At 33.8% G+C, this 26,159-nt stretch overlaps 1 protein-coding gene across 5 annotated transcripts in view; it reads left to right on the forward strand.

Moving 5' to 3' along the window:
* LOC150106665 (uncharacterized) overlaps positions 1–23,636 on the forward strand; it is a 272,404-nt gene extending 248,768 nt beyond the window's left edge. For all 5 annotated transcript variants that reach the window (XM_090393265.1, XM_090393267.1, XM_090393264.1 and 2 more), the window contains 3 exons: positions 1,638–2,130; positions 11,631–11,795; positions 21,665–23,636. In XM_090393265.1, the coding sequence (XP_090249391.1) occupies positions 1,638–2,130; positions 11,631–11,795; positions 21,665–21,690 (684 nt within the window). In that variant the 3' untranslated portion in view covers positions 21,691–23,636. The remainder of the gene's footprint in view (positions 1–1,637; positions 2,131–11,630; positions 11,796–21,664) is intronic.
* Positions 23,637–26,159: the final 2,523 nt, after the last annotated feature.

Below are 26,159 nucleotides of genomic sequence, written 5' to 3' on the forward strand. Positions count from 1 at the left end.
AAAGCGTATGATAGAGTGCTAAGGCAAGAAGTCTGGAGGTGTCTGAGGGAGAAGAAGGTACTGGAGAAATATGTCAGGCTGGTGCAGGAGATGTACAGAAATGTGAAGACAAGAGTTCAAGCCTGCCTGGGAGAGACAGAAAGTTTTCCAGTGACAGTTGGCTTGCATCAAGGGTCAGCATTTAGTCCATTCCTGTTTAATATTGTGATGGAGGTGGTCACGGAGGAGGTGAGAGAAGACGCGCCTCGGACTATGTTGTATGCAGATGACATTGTGCTGTGTGCAGAATCAAGAGAAGAAGTGGCAGCTAAACTGGAAAATTGGAAGAAAGTACTGGAAGGTAGAGGTATGAGACTGCCATCCACTTTGCAATATACATATATTGCAAAGTGGATGGCAGCCAGGAGACAGATCCGCAGCTGGAAAGAAATGTCATCAGGAAGGTCAGTGACTTTAGATACTTAGGCTCAAAAATGAAAGAGGATAGTGAGGCTGAGAAGGAAGTGGGATGCAGGATGGAGGAACTGAAGAGAGATGGCTGGAGTGCTGTGCGATAAGAGGGTGCCGATCAGTCTATAAGGCAAAATCTACAGGACAGTAGTGAGATCAGCTATGGAAACTGTGGCCCTGAGGAAAAATAACATCAGCAGGATGGAGGTAGCAGAGATGAGAATGCTTAGGTAGATGTGCGGTGTGACCAGAAAGGATCGTCTGAGAAAATGACTATGTAAGGGAAATGGTGAAAGTTACGAACTTAGGAGCAAAGATACAGGATGCATGAGATGGTTAGGTCATGCAGATGGAGGTGCAAGGGAGGAGGAGGTGCCGGCTGCCAAAGAAGAAATGGAGGAAGATGGTGGAGGAGGACTTGAGGATGAAGAACTTGGATGTGTCTATATAGCCCAAGACAGGAGGTTGTGGAGGAGACTCACTACAAACAGCAACCCCCTACTTAAGTGGGTAAAGTTGCAGAAGAAGAAGAATAACCATTCAGAATCAAGGAATCTTTCATATTTTTTAATTCTTGTAGAGAATTCTCAGATGAAAGGTGCTTTGTGACTGAGGGTCTTGAGAGTTTTTGAGATGAGTGATGCATTTCAAATGAAGAATCGTGAAAAATGTATCCTTCGATGAACATGTTTCCTATAAACCAAAAAGCTGAGTACCATGAACTTCATTTTCTGTGTCAAGGAACAGGACTCCATTATTTTCTTTTGTTATTGCAAATTTTATCCTAGGAAAAATTCTTATTAATTTTAACTCACAGGTAAAAGCAAATGTAATTTCATTGTAGAGTATGGACAGATAAAAAAAAAACTCGTTATCAGTTTAACATAACCAAATGGAGAGATGAGGAATGATAGTAGTATTCAAAGATATTAACAAAAGAAAATAATGGAGTACTGCTGAATTTTATATATATACACACATAAAGAGATGAAGATAAATGTTGTGAACTTGATCGTGGTGATCTAGCCCAATCCAAAATTCAAATTCATTGTAATTTAAGTTCTGAAGAAACTCTTGTGGAGGGGGAAACATCTCTTTAAAAGAAATTTGCTAAGTAGTATAAAATTATTATGTTTATTATTGGAGTTCATAAGCATGCTACTGATTCTGAATGCTTTTTTTAATAGGTATCCTCAATGAGAAGGCAGTCAGAACCCTCCTCAGAAAGCAGGTATAATCAAAACCACTGGTTAATACAAGAAGCCGAAATGAGAAGAATAGCAGAATATAAAGAACGCCAAAAGGTGCCGCATGCTAGTGAACACAGAGCTTATCACCAAATTCCATCATATCAATCTCGTCTCACACCACCTCGTCCACTCCCACGAAGTGGACCAAAAAACTCAAGGCCAGTGCACATTCCCCCACCTCCTCCTCAGAAGTCTTGCAGTTTTACTTCTCTCTCCTACTCATATCCTAAAGATCAACAATGGACTTGTGATAATACAAAAACATCTAACAGAATGAATACAAGCCAAACAATAACAAACTTTACTAGTTACAGACAGGAAACATTACCTCTTCCATCCACAAAATCTTCTAGGATTGTTCCCTTAGCCCAGGAACAAGTGTTATCTGTTAGTGGTAGAAAAAGGTGTTCTCATTGTGGAAATGAGTTAGGTAAGTTTTATCTGATTCTTTTATTTTGATTTTGTTTTGTTTCTGTTAGGTATATGTCATGGGATAACATGTTGCACATTCTTCTACAGCATAGCACAATGAACTGAGACAGAGATTTTAATTCTGTATGTATAATGACTTCAGATATCTCATTGGACTGAATAGATTTATTGATAAAATATTTGATGCAGAATTATTATTTATTCAATTAAGTTTATTTAAAATTCAATTTACTATTTTTGAAGTGTAAGAGAAAATAGCAGTAACTCCTGTAACAAAATAGTGCTTTTGCAAGTTCGCTTGCTGTTATGAACTACTGAAATGTCCAACAAGCACCACTTAGTAACAGTGCTATTTTAAAACTTGTAAATACTTTAAAAAATTTGCTTTAACATATTGCAGTTATCATCAGATGGCATTAAAATCCATCTTAAAAATGTTCTGGGGATGTAGGTGCATTTACTTCTTTTGGGCAGGAAGGCATGTGGACAGGGAGAAGGACATCCACATGTTTAATAGATGTAAAAAAAGCATCGCCTTGGAGTTTTAAAATATTATTTTACGCATCATACCTTAAATAATGAACATATCGATTAAAAGTGTATTCTTAATATTCATAATATATGTATTAACTTATGGTTACAAAATTTAAAAACACCTCTTTTCTGTGCACCCACTCAAAATATCTTATTAAGCTATATTACTGATATTTTCTCAGCTTTGATGCCAGGTAAAAAAATTTTTAAAAAATTTACTTGAAATATAAAATGAACATAACTAATTCAAACAGCCCAAAATTTAACTTAAATTTTCTTAATATAAATGAATTAACTTAAATTTTCTTAATGTACTATAGGTTGACCACCTAACTTCCCATGCATGTGCCCAATATAAAAAAAAAAAAAAAAATAATAATCTATAAACTTTTTTCATCCTGAATTCCTGTATGTCATATTTTTATTAGGAGCCTATGTAGCTCAGTGGAAGTTTTCATTCCTCAGAACCAGGCCACCTGTTGAATGATCTAGGTTTGATTCTAGTCACCTACTAGTGGAACTTAGCCTTTCTTTGACCCATTCCCAAATCATTTGGTCTCTGGCATGGGAAAGGGTGAGGAGTTCTTCTCCTGGAAACTTGGGTTTTTCGTCGAGTAAAACTCAAGAAAATTGCCCATAGAACCCACACTATTTCAGACATTAAAAATATTGTGTTAGGGACCAAGAGATGGCGGCACTTGTTAGCTGGTTCATTTTTTTGTTCACATCGCTCTGCTTGAAATTGCCTGCCATTGAAGATTATTTTCATTTGTTGAATACCATAGCTACTTCTTCATTTCCCTGATCATTATTATTTGAATATAACACCTTTTATTTGTTATTTAGAATAATCTCACCTGTTTTTGTCTTCTTTTAGTATCATTAATTATGTTGATCTGGTACTTCTCTAATTCTTCTGCCAATTTCACTTTTTTTTTCCCCTTCTGTTGATACTTATACTGATTGTATAAGTATCAACAGTTATTCATTTGACTAACTTTTTGAATGTAAACAAAATTATTATATAATTTAAGACATTTTTGTTTACAATGCTCTGACCTTATTGACCAAAGCAGATAGTATCTGCCATAATGGATATATCTGTTCTCCAGTTAACAGGCTCTGGATACCAATCCTGCTGTGGAATAGATATTTGGGAAAGTTTTCAGGTAGTAGACATTGAATGAAAAATCATTACCCAGCATGAGGCTATCATCCCACTTATTTAAAGTCCGAAGTGGCTTGAAAAAATATTATTTTTAGTTTGAATAGTAGAACTACTAGATTATATAATACACCCTCTGTCCAAAAAAAACCGAACTTTTGATAGAAAATAAAAGACAGGCCAATTATATTTATTGAAATCATTTATTTCAATCAATATACTCTCCTTCAGCTTCAATACAGCGTTTGGCATGGTCAATTAATTTGTTAAATGAGGTTTTTTATATCTGTTTTTGGGATTCTGTTGAGGGTCATGCTGCTTGAACGTTTTCAATGGTGTATCGCTTTCCTTTCATTGGCAAACGAAGTCGGGGGATGAGAAAGAAGTCACTGGGTGCTAAATCAGATGAATATGGCAATGATCAAGTTCTTGAGCAAAAACCAAGTTTTTGCTCAAAAACTGTCTTACAATGTTCGAACGATGAGATGGTGCATTACTGTGCAAAAGTGACCGGCTGCCTGTGTCACGATATTCATGCCGTACGCGATTAATTCTTGCTATCAATCGCTTCAAAACTTCAAGATAAAACTCACCATTGACCGTTTGGCCAGGCAGAATGAATTCTTTGTGAATAATGCCCTTGGAATCGTAAAAACAAATCACCATTGTCTTTACTTTTGACTTCTCCAAGCGAATTTTTTTCAATGCCCCTCTTCTGGTGGTCTCCACTCAGCACTCTGTTGCTTTGTTTCGGGCTCATACTCAAAACACCATGTTTCGTCACCAGTAACAATCGTTTTAAGGAAGTTTGAGTCCTTACGAGTGGTTTTAATGAGGTCCTGGCAGTGTTCATTTCGATACATTTTTGGTGGTCGGTCAACTTTTGGGGAACAAATCACGGATTCAATTTACGAAGACCGAACTGTCTGTCAAAATGTTGTGCACAGTTGATTTTGGAATCCCCACTTCATCTTCAATCAATCTCATGGACGATTTCGGGTTTTCTTTGATGAAATCACACACTTTTTGGATGTTAACTTTGCTCAGTCCAGTTTTTGGACGGCCCTGCTTTTCATCATCCTCAAGCATCTCACGACCACTTTGAAATCACTTAAACCACTCATAAACTTGAGTACTGGATAAGCATTCATCACTGTATGCTTTTTGAAGCATTTGATGCGTTTTGGTAAAACTTTTACCAAGTTTAACGCAAAAGTCAATTGCAGCTCTCATTTGAAACTCGTTTTCCGCCGTTCATCAAAACACACTGTCACTCTTGGCACTATAACTCGGCTTCTAATGAAACAAATGTCGTAAACAGTTGACTCAACACTAATGAAGATTGCCACCTTACAACAACAAAAAGATACAACAGGTGGCACTACTAGTTTCTTCTGTTTCCGAGAAGTTTGGTTTCTTTTTGGACAGAGGGTGTACTTAATCCACCAACCATATTAAAATGCGTGGTAGATTTGTAGCTCATTCTTTAATGAGTGGTTCATGTTGTATTTATCACTAACACACAATACTATAGGAACAAAATAAATAAGATATTTATTAAAGTTACTGATATTTTGCTAGATTTCAAATTAGCATCTTTAGAATATAAACAATTTATAGACCCAGAGCACTCTATATGTTCTTGGATATGATACAGGGGATTCCCAAAGAGTGGTATACATATCCCCTAGAGGCACTTTTTTAAATTTTGGTTACTTTTTTTTTTTATTTTTATATTTTGTCACATATAAGTGTAGGCCTATTCTATAATTAATTTTTCAATAACCAAAAAATCTCAAAGTTTTAAACAAAATGTGTCTCTTGGCACAGTGCATTCCAGCTTCACGGTTGAATTGTTTGTATTAAGTTTAAATTCAAATAGTTCAAACCATCTGGTCAGAACTTTCTCTAAATTTCATTAAACCTCTCTGCTAAATCTACTGTGTATATTGCTTTCATATAGCTAAAAATGTATTTAATCATTTAAAAAAATGTTTTGCATGTTTGTAAACTATTATAATGTACATATTAAAAAATACTTGTATAATTATTCTTATTTGAATTAAATATTGTAATTTTTCCTAAACTGTCTTTGCATGAGAGGAGGGATATACCATTGTTATTAAAATTTTTAAAGGGATACATGGATGCTGAAAGTTTGGGAAACACTGTGATAGAGGATGGGATTTTCCTTATCTTTTTCTACATGTAGAAAGCTAAATAAATAAGATATTAAGTTGCTGTTTAATAAATAAGATATTAACATGCTTCAATCCAGCATGTTAATTTATTTTCGTGGTATTGATTACAACACAGAATAATAAGAAAATAATATTTATTAACTTATTAGCTGATATTTCTTTTATTACAAACTCTATTACATCCAGGAGTTTATGAAGTGCCCTGTTCTTGTGGTCTAGCTTACTAGAGACAAACAGGAAGAACTTTGACATCTGCCTTGGTGAACATAAAAAATACATCTAGCACTGTTTGTTATGGCAAGTCAGGTCTAACCATGCCTTGGATACCTCTTCACACAAGATCAAATGGAAGAAAACAAAAGTGCTACACAGAAGTCATCATAATTAGAGAGATTGCTTTTGGAATCAACAGCAGCTTTAAAACATATTCTAAACCTCAAGAAATATGGCCGTATAAATTTACTAAAAATCTAGGAGGCAGTCATTTTAAGATGTAATTAATACTTGTTTTCTCTCTTTTTCTAACATAGATGACACCTAATTAGGACTTTAATTCTTTGTGTTGTCCATTACAATTTTTTTAAACTAGTCTCACTTAATATCAAATTGTTGTTGCTTCATCTACTGTGACAAACTGTTCTTGTGCTCTGAAGATGCTGGATATAATACTAGCGAAATATCAACTAACAAGTTAATAAATATTAATTATTTTCTTATCATTCTGTGTTGTAATCAGTACTGTGAAAATAAATTAACATGTACTGCCAATGCATAAGCCTTTCCACGCATTCAACCCAGCATATTCAAAATACAAATGATTTACAGACCCAGAGCAGTTTAGAGATGCTTTCGGATGTGATATTTTTTCCATATTTTTTCTTACTTATTAAAAGCCAAGAGACACACTAGAAGATACATTCAACAATTGTACCATCATCCACTCCAACAGTATGGTATCCTACTCATACAGTCAGGGCTATTTGTTCCATGACAGTCCTTGCTGCAGAACGTCTTTACCATATACTTAGAACCACTGCTACAACCCCTATAAAATACTCATGCAAAATTATTGCTATCCTCTATATCTAAGATACATCTTCTAAATAAATGTAATCTCCACACAACACCACACATCAAACCAACAACCCTCATCCACTTGCTGAAAGACATTCATCCTCTGTTAGGAATGTTTCAAGTGCCCTGTGCACATAATTTGGCCTGTTGTAAACAGACAGAAACATCTTAATATGTGCCTTAGAGAGGAGACATGAAAAGTAGTCACTTCCATGATTATAGCAAATCAGAACTGGCTGACCATGCTTTGGATGTCCTTTCACAGAGGATTAGATGAAAGAAAAAAAAAAAAAAAACTACAGTCCTACATTGAGTTCACTACAAGTTGGAAAGACTATTTTTGCAGTCAGCATCAGCAATAAATTACAGCCCTAATCTCAATCAGAATGGCTGCATTTATTTGCCAAAATTGGAAAAACAGCCATTTTAAGATCAGCGCCCTTTAACAGCCATAAAGTTTTTATCCAACATTAGAAGATGCCAAAATAGAACTTTCATTGCTTTATTTATTACAATTTGAATTATCTACAGTTGTTGGCATCATGTATTGTGACAAGTAACTTGTGCTATGAAGATGCTGGTTTGAATCCAGTGAAATATTAGCAGCTTAATTGTTATGCGCCATCCAGTCGTTTTCAACTCTTGATGATCCTGTGAACAAAGGCTTTCCATCTTACTTGGCCTCTTGTCCCTTCTTTCAGCAATTGTAAGTTCAAATTGGTAAGTTCTTTTATGTTGTCCTTCCAACTCTTTTGTGGGTTTCCTCTTCTTCTCATTCCCTCAATCTTCCCAACATAACTGCCTTTTCCAATGCTTCATCAGCTCACATAATATGTCCAAAATACAATTTCCAATGCCTTTTCCAATGCTTCATCAGCTCACATAATATGTCCAAAATACATCAACTTCTGTTTAGCGATCATTGCCTCTAAGGAGCATTCTGTCTTTAATTCTCTAAAATCTTCTTATTGGTCATTCTTGCAGTCCATGGGATTCTTCAGTCTCCTCCCACCCATAATTCAAATGAATCGATTCACTTTCTGTCTTTCTTAGTAATCCAGCACTCAATCCATACATCACTACTGGAAATACCATTGCCTTGACAATTCTAACTTTCGTGGCCCTACCTCTATCTTTCATAATTTTTATCAGGTTTAACATCGCTTTTTTCCCACATGACTATCCTTCTTTTAATTTCATCTTCACATTTACCATTATTTCTGATTCTGGGCACCAGTAAATCATGACTTTCAACAATTTCTATTTTATCTTCCTTTATTATAAATTCATTTAAATTGCCAGAAGCCATCACACTTTTGTTTTGCTGATGTTTAAATTAAACCCAGCTTTGTTACTTTCCATCTTTACCAATAGACTCAACCGCTCCAGATCTTTCTTAGTTCTGCTATGAGGATTGTATCATCTGCATATCTGAAATTATTTATTTTTTCTGCCATCAATCTTAATTCCAGCTGGATCTATGTCTAAATCAGCTATCCTCATAATGTATTCACTATAAATATTAAAAAGGTAGGGGACAATATACAACCCTGCCACATCCATTTTTCCACTTGAACACACTGTTTCTCCAAAGTCTGTTTTTATTGAAGTTTCTTGGGCATTTCTCTATTCACATGTGGCTCCAACCTTTGTTGGATCACTTTCAGCATAATTTTACTTGCATGTGAAATTAAAGCAATGGTTCTATAATTCTCACAATCTCTGGGATTTGATTTTTTTGGAATTGGGATGAATGCTGATGTTTTCCAATCTCTAGGCCAGTATATTTTTTTCCAAACCTGTTGATAAATTTCAATCAATATATTCACTACTTTACCCTCAGCTACCCTCAATAATTCCACTGCCAAAAAGAAAAGCTGATGATGATCAGCTCCAGGAGCTTTTCATTTTGGCAGCTGTTCCATTGCAGATATCACTTCACTTTTCATTATCAAATTCTCCTTCAATATTATCTTTACAAATCCTCTACATACTCTTTCCATCTTTTTTTCACTGCTTCTTCTTCTTCTTCCATCAGACATTTTCCTGAATTACCTTTTACAACTCCAAATCTAGAGATAAACTTCCCTAGCAAAGAGCAGCTTAATACACGTTATTTAAGTTGTTCCAATAATAGTGTTGTTTAATGCAGTTAAGCATGCAATGAATAGTTGCCAATACCAATTCCTCCATTAATTTCAATATGTATAGTATGGTGAAAAAAAAATTACTGAATAACTACAGTGATATTTGTTATGGAGTAAACAAGTATTGAAGTTCAGTACTATCTTTTTTTTTTCAGCATACTATATGTATATGTTAAAGATACCAAGATATTTTATATACTTGGTTTTAATCCTTTTCCCAGACCAGTTTCAACCTTTATTGAGATCTCTTCAGTGGGAGCCAGACCCGGGAGAGATACCAAGGTTGAAATTAATAGAGGAATTGGTGTTGGCAACTATTTTGAGCAGTATTGTTCTTGTTTAGCCTTTAAGTAAATATTAGTTTATTATGTTACATTTTCTGCACAGATTTATGATAAAGTATTATCAGAAAGTTCTTGCATATTGAATTTAGGCTAAGTTGACTTAGAGGTCTGAAAGAAAGCAAACACCTTGCTGATAGAGAGAGAGAGAGGGACTAAACTCATAACTGCATTCCCCCTCCTCTTCTCCCTTCCACCCCTCATACATACATCCTTTAGAAAACTTTCCTTGCTTTGGTTTGCAGTGGTCTGTGATAACCAGGACTAAACAAGTTATGCAAATTCTACTCATCACCAAAAAAAATATTTGCCAAAGATCTCCCCCTCCCCTCCCCTCCCCATATTTTCAAATGATTCCGTAAAGTGATTAGTGATGCTGCATCTGTGTTTTCTAAAAATTAAAAAGATTGTGTTCAGAAAATTATTTTATTAACTATTCTATGCCCAGTTTGCAGCTACTTGCCAAGGGTGATTGGGCAGACATATTTATCATGCCCTCATGATAACATTTGCAAATTTGACTGTAATCCTCCCAGAAACATTGGGAAATGCTGCCTTAGACTGCAGTTCATCTAATGTTGACTGTGATCACTTTCAAATAGTTATGATTGGATGGCCTTTTATTGCCTCCCTTCAGCATTTATAGTGTTTAATTGTTGTGATGTGTTGAGTAAGGTGTGTTATTCATCAAGATCTTAAAGATTAATTTATATAAAGTTATTGAATTCTGAATGCAACAGTATGGCAATCCCATCCATAAAAATTGGAAATTTATAGTATATTTTAATATCGTTTTAGAGATCAAACTGGTATTTTTTTAAAACCAGCAAGGTAGATGTTTTTTTTTTTGGGGGGGGGGGGGGTCTGAGGTTTTTGTTGAAATTTCAACACATACTGATTAGTATTATTAAAGATAGAAACCACATAATAGCAGGGGTTTCCCCCCCCCCACACACACACACCCAATGCTAATTTCAGCATAGTCTTTACATGTTGTAAAGACTTAATATGGACATTATTAATGTCCATATTATTAATATGGACATTACATGTTGTAAAGCTTAATATGGACATTCAAATTATTCACTAATGCAGATATTTTGATCATTTGCTGTAATGAAGTTTTTTTTTTCTCTTTATACTATTGAGAATTGATTGTATTGCTATACCTACTTCTAGTAGTAAAGGTGTAACTGCATTTATTAACACAAGCAAATACTGCTCTACATAAGTGGGAGAGGACAATTTCAAGTACAGTGGTGTGTGCCTGTTTCATATTGAAGTTGTACTGTCAAATCTTGGAGAGAGAAAGAAGTGTGTGTGTGTGTGTGTGTGTGTGTGTGTGTGTGTGTGTGTGTGTGTGTGTGTGTGTGTGTGTGTGTGTGTGTGTGTGTGAAAATTTACCCTTAAAGATTACAAGGATGGAAAAAATTTACATGTAATTTTTATTTATATATTTTTGCATAGTTGCTCTAGAAACCAAACAGAATTTTTTTCAAGACTCTTCACGCCTCCAGTCAGTAGGGTAGTTTTACATCTGCCATATCTACAAGCATCCAAGATTGTACAATTGGTACATCAGTGTATCTTGAAATTTTATTCCAAGAAGTTCCTTCCATCTTGTCTAGCTGTAGTTTAACATTTGACTAATTTCTTTCTTATTTCATATTCAATGTCGGATGTTTACTGAGTGCATGCTTGGATAACTGCTGGTTTTTTTTTGTGTTTATATGATTGTCTGAGAATAAAATTTTCTGAAAATTAGGCATTGATAGGAAGAGGTTTGGACTAATCTAACATGGCCAGTTAGATTTAAATGCTACTCTCTGTTGACTTTATCAGGGCTTTAGGCTAACTTCTGTATTTATTGTGGATGGTTACATGTTTTTTTAATTCTGTAAATTGTATATGTTTTGATGTGGGAAACAGTTTGTACTTTGGGAAGATAGCAGGAATTTGTTTCCTTTTGAGTTATCATAATTTAAATATTATTTATGAAAATAAATTGCATTTACCTGTGCTTTTTCTAATTATAGGACGTGGAGCAGCAATGATAATTGAATCTCTTCAACTTGTGTATCATATTCATTGTTTTCGATGCTGTGTCTGCCAAGCTCTTTTAGGAAATGGATCCTGTGGAACTGATGTTCGTGTCAGGAATAATAAGTTGCACTGTCAGAACTGCTACAGCAATGATGAAGGTATCTTTCTTAATTAATTTGATATTATATAATCTGACTGTTTTTAATCCATGAACTAGTTCACCAGTTTTCTTTCTAAAAGTCTGAGTTCAGCTTGTGCTACGATTCTCAACTAGTAAGTTTTAGAACCTACTGGTTGAGAATCATGCCACAACTTGGTGTGTGTTGGGGTTGGGTGGGGGAATAGTGCAAAGGATTTATGTGCCTTATTGGTATTTATTTAAAATATCTAAACTATAAGAACTATTTTATCTGTCTGTCCATACGCAAGCTATTCTGGCAATCTGCCTGGATTAATTTTACTCAAATTTGAAATCATTTGGAATCCCACAAAAATCTGCATGCCCTAAACATATTGAAATTATATTTGCAATAATACTGTTTTTGATTAATAAGATTTCGAAAATATACTGATACACAAAATGTATGTTTATGTGGCTCAGGTTTGGTTTCCTTTCCTGCATTTTTATTGACAAAATTAAGAAAAGTTACATGAACTGATAATTCTGCACTGGCTGGATAGAATTTAATTAAGTTTCATGTTAAAACATTATTTAATTAAGTTTCATTTAGGATTTCTATTACTTTTACAGATATTATTTCGGAGTTCAGTCATATCATCTGTAATATAATGTAATTTGTCTTTTTATTTTCTTTTTCTGTTTAATGATTAGCAAAATTAGGTAAAACCGAATTTTTTTCTACACTTCTCAAAACAATTAGGGGATGTTTTAGTTTCTGTCAGATAATTATAAATTTCTGCAAATAATTTATAACTATTGGGTACTTTATACATGAAAAAATATTTCTTACTTATGGATAGGGTGTAACTGATGAGATATTGTTTAAATAATAGATATTTATTACAAATTGTGTTACATTTGTAAATTATTTTTATAACTTTATAATTTTCAAGAAAACCAAAATATCCTCTAATTGTTTTAAGCAGTATACATAGCATTGACAGACCTATGAGAGTTCAGCACAGGTCTGTCAGTGCTATCCACTATGGATATTTTCTGCTTTATATACATATATAATTGATGTGACATAAGATTTCTCCCATGAATATATTATATTCACCTTAGTAAAACCACTTTCATATATTTGGGAAAAATGGCTTTAAGATATATTTTCCTGTATAAATAATAAACATGTTTAAAACTATCAAATGATGCATGTTACTGTCTTTTCACAAATAACATATTCTTATTATCATACATCTCTCATGTTACTGAAATATTAGAAACATATACAGTAGATCCTGCTTAATTTGAAGCTTTCACGATGGATACCGCTTTAGGTAAAATAAATTGGAATGGTATCAATACAGTTTGCTCATGCCTACCTAGCTTCTCCTTCTTTACCTCACTCCCTTCCAATTTCTCAAAAAAGTTAGAAAAGGTTAACTGAAAAATCCACAAAACTGATTTTTTATAAAAAGACTACATGATTTACAATATTTTCTCAGAATAATTTTTTTAAAAAAACTGCTTTGTGATAATTAACTTCCCTCCCAAAAAAACTTGTACACCTATAATTGATAGCAGATCACATAAGGTTCATAGCTAGGTAACTGGGAAGGAGACCTCCATATAGCCTTTAAGGAATGAGAACTGACTAAGTTTTCTCACCTAATATCCAGTCTTGGGGTGCCTAAGGGTCAAAGCTGTATAACTGAGAGGAGACCTCCACATAGCCTTTAAAGGAATGCGGAGAACCGACCAGGGCTTCTGACCTAATGTCCAATCCTCACCTTCTCATGGTGCGCCCTGTTGGGTATCTACTTGGATACAGAACGAACGAGGATGGGCTGGCAATTTGGGATTTAGCCGACCAAATTGTATTCTTATTGGTTAAACCAAAATAAAAAATGATGGTACAACATGACAAAATTTCATGCCGGCTGGGGCGTCACCCGGTTAAACAAGGCCCCCGTTGTTTTCACCAGGGAACCAGGGCGAACAGCGAAAAGTCAGCTACTGGAACAAATCTGAAAACAAACCCCAACTCAACATCACCAGAGTTAAAGATCGGTACTATCAACATAAGAAGCCTGAATGGCAAAGAAATGGAGGTAGCTGAGGAATTAGATAGGTACCAGATCGACATAATAGGGGTGACTGAAACAAAAAAAGCCAAAAACTGGTGAGATCTTTCTGAGCAATAAATACAAAATGTTATATTCAGGCAATGACAATCAAGGAAAAGAAGGAGTAGCCATAGTATTCAACACAAAATACGAGGCTAATCTTCTTGAATGGCAGTCAGTCTCAAGTAGAGTAATGTGGGCAAATATGAGAATGTGGAACTGGACAATGAGATTTATTTGTGCCTATGGTCCCACAGAAGGTTCTACTAAGGTAGAAGTGGAGGAATTTTTTGAGGCTTTAGAAAAAGCAACTGACACAATGAAAAAGGAAAAGTTGGTCCTTGTTGGTGATCTAAATAGCAGAGTAGGAAATGATTGTGAGACATACAAAAGTATTTTGGGAAAATTTGGAGAAAAGAGCAAAGCTAATAATAATGGCAAATATCTGTTGGATTTTTGCTCAGGACATGGACTGGTTATTACTAACACCATGTTCCAACATAAAAATGTGCACAAATTCACATGGAGAGAAGAGGCAAGAAATAAGAAAAGTCTGATTAACTATGTTATTGTTGATAGTGATGTTTTCAACCTGGTGCAGGACACCAGAGTGTTCAGAGGATTTGAAATTGGAAGTGATCACTATTTAGTCTTGAGCAGGATAAAATTGAATTTCATATTGAAAAGAATAACATGTAAGAAAGTTTTAAAGCGAATAAAAGTTGAGCAGCTCTCAGATGTGAACTGTAGACTAAAATACACAAAGATTATTGAAGAAAAAATGAAAGAGTTTGAGAACAGGAATCAAACTTTGGAGATTCAGTGGCAAACTCTGAAGAAAACATTGATTGATTCTGCCAGAGAGGCATGTGGTGAGGTTGTGTGCAAGGATAAAAAAATCAGAACTCCCTGGTGGACACAGGAAGTTAAAGAGGCAGTGAAGGAAAAGAAGAAAGCATATCAAAAGTTCCTGTCAAATAAGTCAGCTTGTGCTCTTAGAGAATACAGAGACAAATGCAAGAATGTCAAATACTGTGTAAAACTAGCTAAACAAAAGTCATGGGTGGACTTTGGCAAGAATATAGAAAATAAATATCAAGAAGGTGGCAAAATATTCTGAAGGTTGTTGAAAAAGCTTAGGAATGGAGGAAAGAGTACTGTAAAAGGAGTTAGAGCTGATAAAGGTGACTTGAAAACGGAAGAAAAAGATATCCTTGAAGTATGGAGTAATTACTTTGAAAAACTGCTAAATGAAACAAGCAGTGACGACAGCACAGTGGTAAAAAACACTGACCAGGCATACAGTCAGGAATACATATCCATACTTGAAGTAGAAAAAGCCATCAAAGGCTTGAAATGTGGAAAGGCAGCAGGAGTAGATGATATTCGACCAGAAATGCTGAAGTATGGTGGAATAAGAGTCTTATAGTGGCTGCACTGCATAGTTCAGAAAGCCTGGACAGAGGGACAAATTCCCAGTGAATTGGAGTAGAGCTCTCATAGTACCCATATATAAAAAGGGAAATAAAACTGAATGTGAGAATTACAGAGGTATTTCCCTACTGAGTGTTCCTGGCAAGATCTATGCAAGTATACTTGAGAACGGTTGAGAAGAATTGTGGAAGAAAAGCTTGGTGAAGAACAAACTGGATTCAGGCCAAACAGAGGCAGTCAGGATCAGATCTTTACTTTACGAGAAATAGTCGAGAAAGCATGGGAATATAACAAAGATGTGTATTTCAGTTTTGTCGATCTGGAAAAGGCATATGACAGGGTTCCAAGAGAGAATCTATTCAATATGCTACAGTTATATGGTGTCAATGGGGCATTATATCTACCAATACTTAGTCTTTAATTTAGTTGCAACTCAGCAGTTAAAATTGAAGGAAGTACAGGAAGATGTTTTAATGTTAAATCTCGTGTGAGACAAGGATGTACATTATCCCCTCTGTTATTCATTATCTATATGGATCACATTATGAAGTGGTATTAAACATGATATCAAAATTGAAAATGTTAATGTCAGCTCTTTGCTTTATGCAGATGATTTTATACTTCTAAATAAATCCACTACAAGTCTGCAAGATTCTCTGACTAAATTGAATAGCTGTTCTAATAGATATGGTATGAAGCTCAGCAATAAAAAGACAAAGACAATGAAAATAGGCAGAATCATTGAAAATGTCAACTGTGTTGTGAATGGAGAACATGTGGAACAAGTTAAACATTTCACCTACTTAGGCACTATTTTTAGTGAAGATGGCAAATTAAATATAGAAATAGACAACAGAATCAGCAAAGCTAGTATGGTGGAAAGCCAATTGAATAAATTCATATGGAATAAGAGAGAAATTAGTCGGAACACTAAATTAGCTGTATACAAGACAGTGTTCAAACCAGTTTTAACTTATGGATCTGACAGCTGGGTCAGAAAGATTAGAGGCGTGAACAGATGGCATCAATGGCAATATCATATTAAAAACGAGGATATTAGGAAAGAACTTGACATTGTCAGCACCCAGGAATGCGTTAGCAGAGCTAATCTCAGGTGGTATGGTCACTTAAACAGAATGGGCGAGGAAAGATTAGCAAAACAAGTTTTCTCTGCCAGGTTGGCAGCAAAACGACTCAGAGGAAGACCAAGATATAGGTGGATTGATACGGTACAAAGAGCCTTAGACGATAGAAATATAAGATCTGATAATGTTGGAGACTTGACAAGTAACAGACTGATTTGAAGGAAAATTGTAGATAGGAAGTTGGTAATAATGTAATTTTTTTCATGTAGTACTATCATATCCTGTTCACCCCCTTGAGGGTACATGGCATGAATTTGATGATGATGTCCAGTCTTACCTTCAAATCATGTATCCACTGAATACTGACTAATAAGGGTGGTCTGGCAATTGGGGAGGGGGGAGGCTTAGCTGATTGCATTTTGTATAGACTTAAACCAGAAACACATGTGAAGGTAAAACACGGAAATATCTGTCCAGCTGGGGATGTCACTTGGTTAAATAAAGCCCCAGCTGTTTGTGTCAGGAAACTAGGATAAATAGTGTAAAATCTGCTACTGGAACAATCTCAGTGTCAGAATAATCAAAGAGAAGAATTCAAACTGGCAGAAGAACTAGACATACCACATGGACATAATTGATGCTACTGAGACAAAGAAGACTAAAACAGGTGTGATCCTGCTAAATAGGATGTTATATTTTATATTCAGCAATAGTGATTATGGAAAGGAAGGAGTAGCAATAGCATTTAACGACAAACACGACAATAAAATTCTTGATGGACAACAATTTCAAGTAAACTTATGTGAGCAACTTTTAAAATGGAAAATTGCAGAAATTGACAAAGAAAGTGAAGAAATCCTTGTTAAGTTAGGAAATGAATCCCAGGTATATAGAAAAATCTAAACTTCATAGTGAACACAAGAAGTTAAAAGAGACAGTTGTGGAAAATATGAAAGTATATCAAAATTCTCTAGCAAGTAAGTTGGAGATGCCTTGAGAGAATGCAAAGAAAAATTTTGTAGAAAAGCCAAACTCTATGTAAAAGTACCTAAACTAAAATTGTGGAAAGGGTAGTAACAATATAGAAGATGAATATCATGAAAGTGGCAAAATATTCTAAAGGCTATTGAAAAACTTTGGAATACGAGGTCTAGCAGAAAAGTAAGTAGACAAAATTCATATAAAATTGTGTATTCAATTGTCTGACACATTGTGGTCAATGTGTCAGGCAATTGAATTGAATTGAACTTCAAAGTAACTCTGCTCACATGAAATGTACTGGTTCCTTCCAGTATTCATTCCATGCGATGTAACGGGATTGGAAGTCCTCTTCTGTTAGCTCATTTATGGCCCCTCTCACAGCTCTTTGGATGTTTTGTACAATCTTAAAATGGGTGGTACTGTTTGGCTGTTCCACCACATTTTTCAAAAAAATGCATTGGAATGCATTTTTTTGAAAAATACTCGTGAACTAATGGCACATCATTGTGATGCAAGATCCAGTCATTTGCCATCTCTGGATGCACCCATAAGATGCATTTTGCAAATGTTCAAGGATTTCTTTATAGTAAATTTGACTGACAGTCTTCCTCACTCATTCTTGTTGTGACAGGCCACCCTGCATGTTGCTCATCTTCTATGCTATCTCTCATCTCTAAAAACATCTTGTGCCATTTAAAAACTTGAGCGCATGATAAAGAATCATTATCATATGCCCACTTAATTTTAGTGAACATTTTGGTAGCAATCTTGTTCAGTTTAACAAAATTTAATCTCATTTTGTTCAAGATTTAAATTCTTCATTTTCACGATGAATACACCTGATATAAAAAACATAATAACTGTACAGGTGTTTATCCTACCAACAAGAAACTGGTACTAACGAAAAGAGCAGGAATCACTTTAAAATGCTACTTCATTGTTGTGTCAACAGTGCTGCCAGTTGTCATGATAAAAAAAAACGCATCACTTTTCTGCTAGGCCTCGAAGGAAAGAAGAAAGAGTACTATAAAAAGAATCAGAGATGATAAAGGTGGATAAAAAATATTGTGAATGTCTGGATTAATTACTTTGAAAGATTATTAAATGAAATAAGCACTGACAAAACTGATGCAAAATATTCAGGCAGAATACAATCAGGAGTATATATCAGTCTTGGAGATGACCATCAGAAGTCAGAAAAGCAGGTAGAATATATTGCAGAAATCCTCAAAGACAAGTCTAAAAGTTTTACAGGATATACACCATATATACATGAACTGTGGAAGGGAATCTTAGAGTGTATATGAGATCTAGCAAAAAAGTAATGAGACAAAATTCATATAAAATTGTGAAAGGGAATCTTAGAGTGTATACGAGATCTAGCAGAAAAGTAATAAGACAAAATTCATATAAAATTGTGTATTTCAATCTCACACATTGTGACCATTAAAAATTGTGGAAGTTTCCCTTCTACAATTTTTCTTAACCCCTTCAGCAGGAGCTAAGAAAAATTTCTTTGTTCTTGCTTAAATCTTACCTAGAACACTTAGTGGTGTTCTAGTTAAGAATATTATTAACAATTATTTAGCAGTAGAGATCATAATATAAGATCTTATAACATTGGAGCCTGAAAGATAAGAGTAATTTGGAAGGAAATTATGGATAGGAAGTTAGTAATAATGTAAACTTTTCATGTAGTAATCATAATATTCTGTATGGGTACATATCAGGTATTTTATTATTATGGATTTATGGAAATTGAATAGTAGTATGAAATTAAATGAAAAGGTATTTGCTGGGATTTGAGTGTGAGCAATTATTTAGGACTGTTTAGTGTATAAGGTTGATAAATAATCGTTCCGGGCAGTTTTTTTTCCTTACTTACCAGTTGTGAAAAATTGTAGCATGGTTAATGAATGTTATGGATGCATTAATTTCACATATTTCCAAGTGATTATGTTTTTTATTATAATTATATAAAACTCTGAAAATGGGCGTTATTGTTATTAAAAATTTAGTATATTTTTTAGTAAATACCATAAAAAAAATCAGTATTATTGTTATTTCACTCACTGTTAAAGCACTTTTTGATTGGAGTAGAGATTCCATTGTTCAAACTGATTTTTAAAAAAATAAAAATAAAATAAAAAGACATAAACTGTTGTGTACCTTTTTATGATTTTTATTCTATCTAATAATTTCCTCTCATCTATGTTCTACTATTATCTATGCACGAGAATCACCCAAAATACAAATATTTAAGTTATTTCTCCCCTTGGTGTCCCTAATATTTATATTATGCTGCGCCTTTTGGGACATTTAGTTTGAGATATAAAAACAAGGAGCAATTACTAAAATATGTCTGAATGTGAAACAATATTGCAGTCGTGACACTTTATCTCGTTTCTTAACACATTAATTTCCCACGTGATTAGGTTCGTATTTTTCAAGTGGTGCATTGGACAGCAATTTCAGACAACTGTTTTATCATTGGACAAAAGGTTTATTAAATTCCTTAACATGGTACAACTCAAATTTTAGTTATTACTCAATTCAATGCTATACTAAATATTTACAAACTGACATCAGCTTATCATAAATAATTAAGCTATGATCCTATAATGGGTATTACGATCATGCCGCCATACACATTCAACACATAAATTCATTTGACATGGACATATAAGATTAATTCACACTATTTAACTATCCAAACTTAAGTAGCTTAACTAAACCATTTACTGCACTAACACATAACTATGGCATCTAAACTTTCTTATACAATATAATATACATGCAAAATTTTCAGGACACTTAATTACTCATATAACATTAACACTAGCCAGCTTACTTTCAATATATTCTATCAGATACTAAAGTCCTAGTATTGTTTTCTTGGTCACTTCAACAGTTCAGTATTAGAATAATGATAACTAATACAGACGAATCTTAGTTAGCACGAGATATAATTTACAGTACCTTTCTTTCTTTCCTGAGTTTTCCGTATGGGCCTCTATCTTTTTCTGATTGAAGTATCCTGGTATAACCTCTCCGATAATCTGCTTCTCCTATGTTCCCTTTTGAATTGAACTATGCCTACGCAGTCTTTACCTTTTTATTCAGGACACACTTTGAATCGTCTAAATAACGGCTGTGCAACTCGCGACATGGATATCGATTTCTTTACAGCTTTCCCTTTTTTGTAGTTGTCACTGAAGTTGAAACACAAAGAATATGCTTTCTTTTCCTCGACTATATGGCATTCTTCGCTTCTTACATAGGAAATACGGAACCGAAATTCCGCTCACTTTTGTTTCGGTGTTGTGACGACGGAGATATAACTCCAATCTCGCCACTCAGGAAAACACCGTGAAACCCATACGAAGGAGCTCGCGAAGAACTCTCCTGTAACAGAACCAAAAGCCAAAAAGGTCTAAAAGCCTCTCAGTCCCTGTGGGGGGTGGGGGGGGGGGGGTCAACCCTTTTATACTTGCTCTCCTAATGGCACCTTCTATAACTTCTTTTCTCCACCCCCCCTACTTGATTTTACTTCACCGACCAATTAGGGTGGCGTTTTTCTGCCAAACGTCCTTTGGTCGGCAAGCCCGTAACGATGTCTTAATCCGGGAATCGGCCCTGAGCGATAGTCTGTTGTTTTTCTTTTACTAGCCTCTAACTTAATCCCCTTTCCAAAATTTCTCTATGAACTTACTTAATATTTTAATCTCTAGCCTCTCACATACCATCTCTTATGACTAATCCTTTTCTGTCTTATTTAGTTAAATTTTCTTTCTTATATCATATCACAACATTAATAATTTCTTTCTTTTTTAGTAGTTAGTTCAACAAACACCTTTATATTTTATATATTTTATTGGATGCAAGAATATTTCTTTTTCTTTTAATTAATTAATCTATTATCTTTTATGCAGGGTTTTTAATTTATTTATTCTTCATGTTACACCATGATAGCTGAGAATTCTACATTCTTAAGATATCAGGTGTAACAAAACTTCAACCTGCTTTAGTTTAAAAGTAGGTTAAGACAAATAAATAGCCAATAAATCTTTGTAATATATAACAAGGACTTGTAGTCAGTTTTGTTGATCTTGAAAAGTTATGCGAAGTACAAATAATTTTGTGAGCATTCTTCCATAAAATTCTTTGCAGTAAAACAAGTTTTTGTGAAGGTATATTAAGTTCAATAAATATATGCATAGCTATTTAACTGTATTCTTAAATTTCACTTCTAAAAGTTATTCCATATTTATTTCCAGCTGGGCTGAAATTTAGCCAAGTGTAAATGAAGAAGATGGGTTCCATATTCAAAAAAGAAGCAAGAGAAAGTTTGTATCATCCTACTCAGTTTCTTCTAAATTATAGTGCCTAATACTGCATGCCATCAGCATATAGAAACACAACATTTGTTTCTTGTGTGTGCAGTCAACAGCACTTTTTTTATGTTCATATGTGATTTTTAAAGAAGACTGTTAATTTTATCTTGGTTATTTACTGATGTGCAGTTAAATAACAATTAGAACAGAGTGTTCCACATCTTTAGTTTTTAATATTGCAACCAGAGTTATAAAGTGCAATTTAGAGAACATTTCAAGCGCTGATTTCTTCAACCAAGAAATGAAGTGCATTTGTGGAGATAAACTATATATAGGGCATCCACTGTAATTATGTCAATAGCTATTATTTTAATGTAAATATGAAAAGAAAAAAAAATAGATGAGTACAAAATTAGATTTTAGAAGTCTTATTCATAAAATAAACACTTAAGAATAGTAGTTGTACATTTTTTCAAGATGATGAAAAACATATTAAATTCCTAACTGCTTTTAAGATTCTGATTTATGGCTGATGCTAAACCTCAAAGTACAAGTTATTAGAGAATTGTATATAATTTATAAATTATTGTATGAAATAACGAAAATAACCGAAATAAATTTTTTCTATGTTCTGTATTCTGTGATATTTTTTATATGTCAAACAAGTATTCTGACATTTAAAGTTTTGCTGTGATGGAAGTATTGTCTTTGAAGAATATATATGTAAATGTTGGAAATAATATATATTCATAATAGTTGATGTATCCTCTTCTGTTTTAGAATATGTGAAAACAGAAATAGTTAAGCATGGCTTCCACAAAATATGTATTACAATTTCTGTTCATCTACTATGTAATTATTAAAAAAATTAATTGTTGATTTATGAACATAACCTGGTATTTTATTGATATACAAGGAGAGTTTAATTTTTATGGAGCCATTTGTTGTCTGGGTATTTGAATCGCTCTTACCTGGCATATATGATTTTTTTAAAGCAAGAAAATTAGAAAAATACATTTTAAATAAGTATTGTTTATAAAATTATTAATTGTACAGTTTCTAGTTAAGATATTTTTCAAACATGTTTTCATGTGGTGATCTGAAATATTTTAACCTGTAATAGCTTTTGAAAATTCTGCAGAACACTGTTACATTTACTCTTTTCTTCCACTTATTAAGTTTGTTAAGTTTAACAATGAAATTTACATTTAATTTTGAACTGTTATATTGTATGATTGAATATAATTGTTAGAATAGTAGAAACCAACAAACTTAACCATCTTTTGAGGCATCAATCACATTCACTAAATTCAAATGAAAAAACAGCTGCTTACATTTTTATTGTCAGCATCTCAGAGTTATACAGTTAGGATTGTATAGAATCAAACAATAGATTACATTAAGTGGAAGTAAAATTATTGAAATATTTAAAATGTAAATATTATAATTAGTTGTAATATGTAGACGGTTTGAAAATAGAATTGATAAAAATTTGTTACAAATGTGCTTTTGTAGAAATAGTTTTGTAAAAAAAAAACATTTGAGCTTCCCAAAATCCTTTTACCGTATATATATATATCAGTGCACAATGTGATGCCTCACCAGTCACCACATTTTGTGCACTTCGTTTTAGTGAGGTTTATTCAAGATCTTGAACTTAATCCTTGAAAAGGTTTAGAAATTATAGAAAAATAACTAGAAATTACTATTAACTAAGGATGTGTTCAAGTTCTAAAAGTTTTAAGCAAAAGCCAAAGTCCTAAGGATATGTGATTGCTCTTTTGGCATGTTTATTTTTTCACAGTATTTATTTGTAATGTAGATAAGACATAAACTGTATATGCTCATCTATAACATCTTGCCGTATAAGAGCAACTTTTGTAGAAATAAAAGTAAAAGTTTGTTCATAACGTTAGTGATATTGTTTCCTTGGTCTAAATTGCATTGCTTGTTTGCTATATATTATGGTAGATTATGCATATTTAGCGTATTAATGTGTTTCCATTCTTAATAAGGGAGGTGCTTTTTTTTTGTTAGTATTCCATAGTGTATTTCCTCTGATAATTTTATTTTATACATGTATAAAATAAATGTACAAAGTTTGCACCTGAAATATAATCAGGACTGAGGAAACTTGTGTATAGAAGCTAATGGCTTTTCACATCACTTGCCTTAGTATCCCATAATGCAAAGCACATATCCTTATGGGTATGTATAATGCTATGCATTATGGGAAGGGTCTCTACCCCACTGACGAGACCTCACTCAATAAAGGTTAAAACCGGTCTGGGTAGTGACCCCAAGTGGAAAAACTTCCAAGGTGTGACACCTTTTGGCTACTCGTATATGAAAATATGACTTCGGCATTACTTCAACCTTAGTATCACCTCTGGGTCTGGCTCCCACTGACAAGACCTCAATAAAGGTCAAAACTGGTCTGGGTAATGACACTTCCCATAATTCACAGCATTATACATATCCAGGATATGTGTTTTGCATTATGGGATACTAAGGCAAGTGATGTGAAGTCATTAGCTTCTATATACGAGTTACTCCTGTCCTGATTATATTTCAGGTGTGAACTTTGTTTTGCTTACACTTGGATAAAGGATTAACCACGCTACCGGCCAAGACGTCTATAGACGTTCAAATTATCATGGATGCGAAGTGCTTATTAAAATTATAATACCATTGTTACAACAATGAAATATATGATGGATACGAAGCGTATGCGTATTTGATCCATAACGGCCGGTAAGGTGGTTAAACCAAGTATATAATTTCTTGGTGTGTTTAATTTATAGTATAACCAAGTGGGAAAACTTCCAAACTTTTCATGTGTGGAAAATGATAAGCCCTTTATTTTAATAATCCATTTCGTCTAAGAGGCTTCAGTCTGGCATAGTGAATGCGTATTTGATCCATAACGGCCGGTAAGGTGGTTAAACCAAGTATATAATTTCTTGGTGTGTTTAATTTATAGTATAACCAAGTGGGAAAACTTCCAAACTTTTCATGTGTGGAAAATGATAAGCCCTTTATTTTAATAATCCATTTCGTCTAAGAGGCTTCAGTCTGGCATAGTGAATTATAGATTACAAGAATGTTATTAATCCATTGATGTTATAGCCAGATGAGATAGAAACTTCAAAAGTTTTGAAATTTAACAGTTTGAGAATATAACCTTCAGCATAGGAGTTTTCCTTGGATTGTTTACTACTTATGAATTATAACTTTCTGACATATGGGATTTGCTGTGGTATTGAATGGAGAATTTCTACCTGGTCTCTGATGAGAACTAATAGTTGTCAGACCAGTGAAACCTGATAAAAGGCAAATGAATATGAGTTCCAGGGCAGAATCCGTCTTTTTAGTAGTGTAATCCAAAGCAACTGCTGTGCACTACTTAAAGATATGGACTTTTTTTTTTTTTAAGTTATTAAAATTTGGACATGATCAAGTTCAGTTTTTACAACAAAAAAAAATAGAACTTGAATTCAAGAAACACACTTTATGGTGAAAAGTTCATTAGTGATCCAATGGTGAAGTATTCAGTAAATCAAAATTCAGTGTGCCTCAAAAGATTAAACAACTAAAGTGATTTGTTCACAAAAAATGATTAAAAACTTGAAGCAAAAATTAATAATGAAGTACAAGCATCTTTATACTGATTAAATTTTTATTGGAAAAATTTCTCTTTCCTTTTCTCTGGCTTAAAGCATCACTAGTGTATCTTCTACCTGTACACCCCTTGAGGGTACATGGCAGGAATTTGATGATGATGATAGTGTATTTTCTGTGACTAATTTTGCATCAAGAACACTGATTCCTAGGAAAGCTCATAAAAGCTGGAGTTTTATGATGAGTATTGGCAAAATTCATATCAAGAATGAATTAAATAGAGTGCTTAAAGGAAAATCATATGGTATGTAACCAGCTGAGCCTTAGTTATCATGCTAGAATGTTCTTCAATTCACTGATGAAAACTCATTTCATTTGCAGTGTTGCAACGATTTCATAAAGAATTTATCTGCATTGGGTGGAAAAGACACTCAGTGGAAGTACAGCTTACTGGTTCAGATTTAGTCAAACCTATGAATAAGGGAACTTTGTCTGCTCCTTTATTTGATTCCTGCATTAATTCATTTTATGGTATAAGTGAGGAGAGTTTTTTAACTACACAACTCAGAGAAGTTGACCATTTGAAAACTGCTATTCTGAATAAGATAGTAGTGTCTGTAATTATGACGTGTAATATATTGAGATCTGAGAAAAAATGTTTGCAGAATACTTGGATATTTCACAAAACCTTTTAATCATACTCTGCAGTATACTGTAGTATGGATTAGAAACATACTCATGACATTTAGGTGCAGTCATATTTTCTTGAGTTAAGCATATAAACATTGTAAACAAAGCATCACTTGAAGGGCAGGGT

This window comes from Typopeltis vanoorti, chromosome 5 (genome assembly GCF_054136105.1).
Source record: "Typopeltis vanoorti isolate ZY-2024b chromosome 5, IOZ_Tvanoo_1.0, whole genome shotgun sequence".
In the NCBI taxonomy this organism is placed as follows: Eukaryota; Metazoa; Arthropoda; class Arachnida; order Uropygi; family Thelyphonidae; genus Typopeltis; species Typopeltis vanoorti.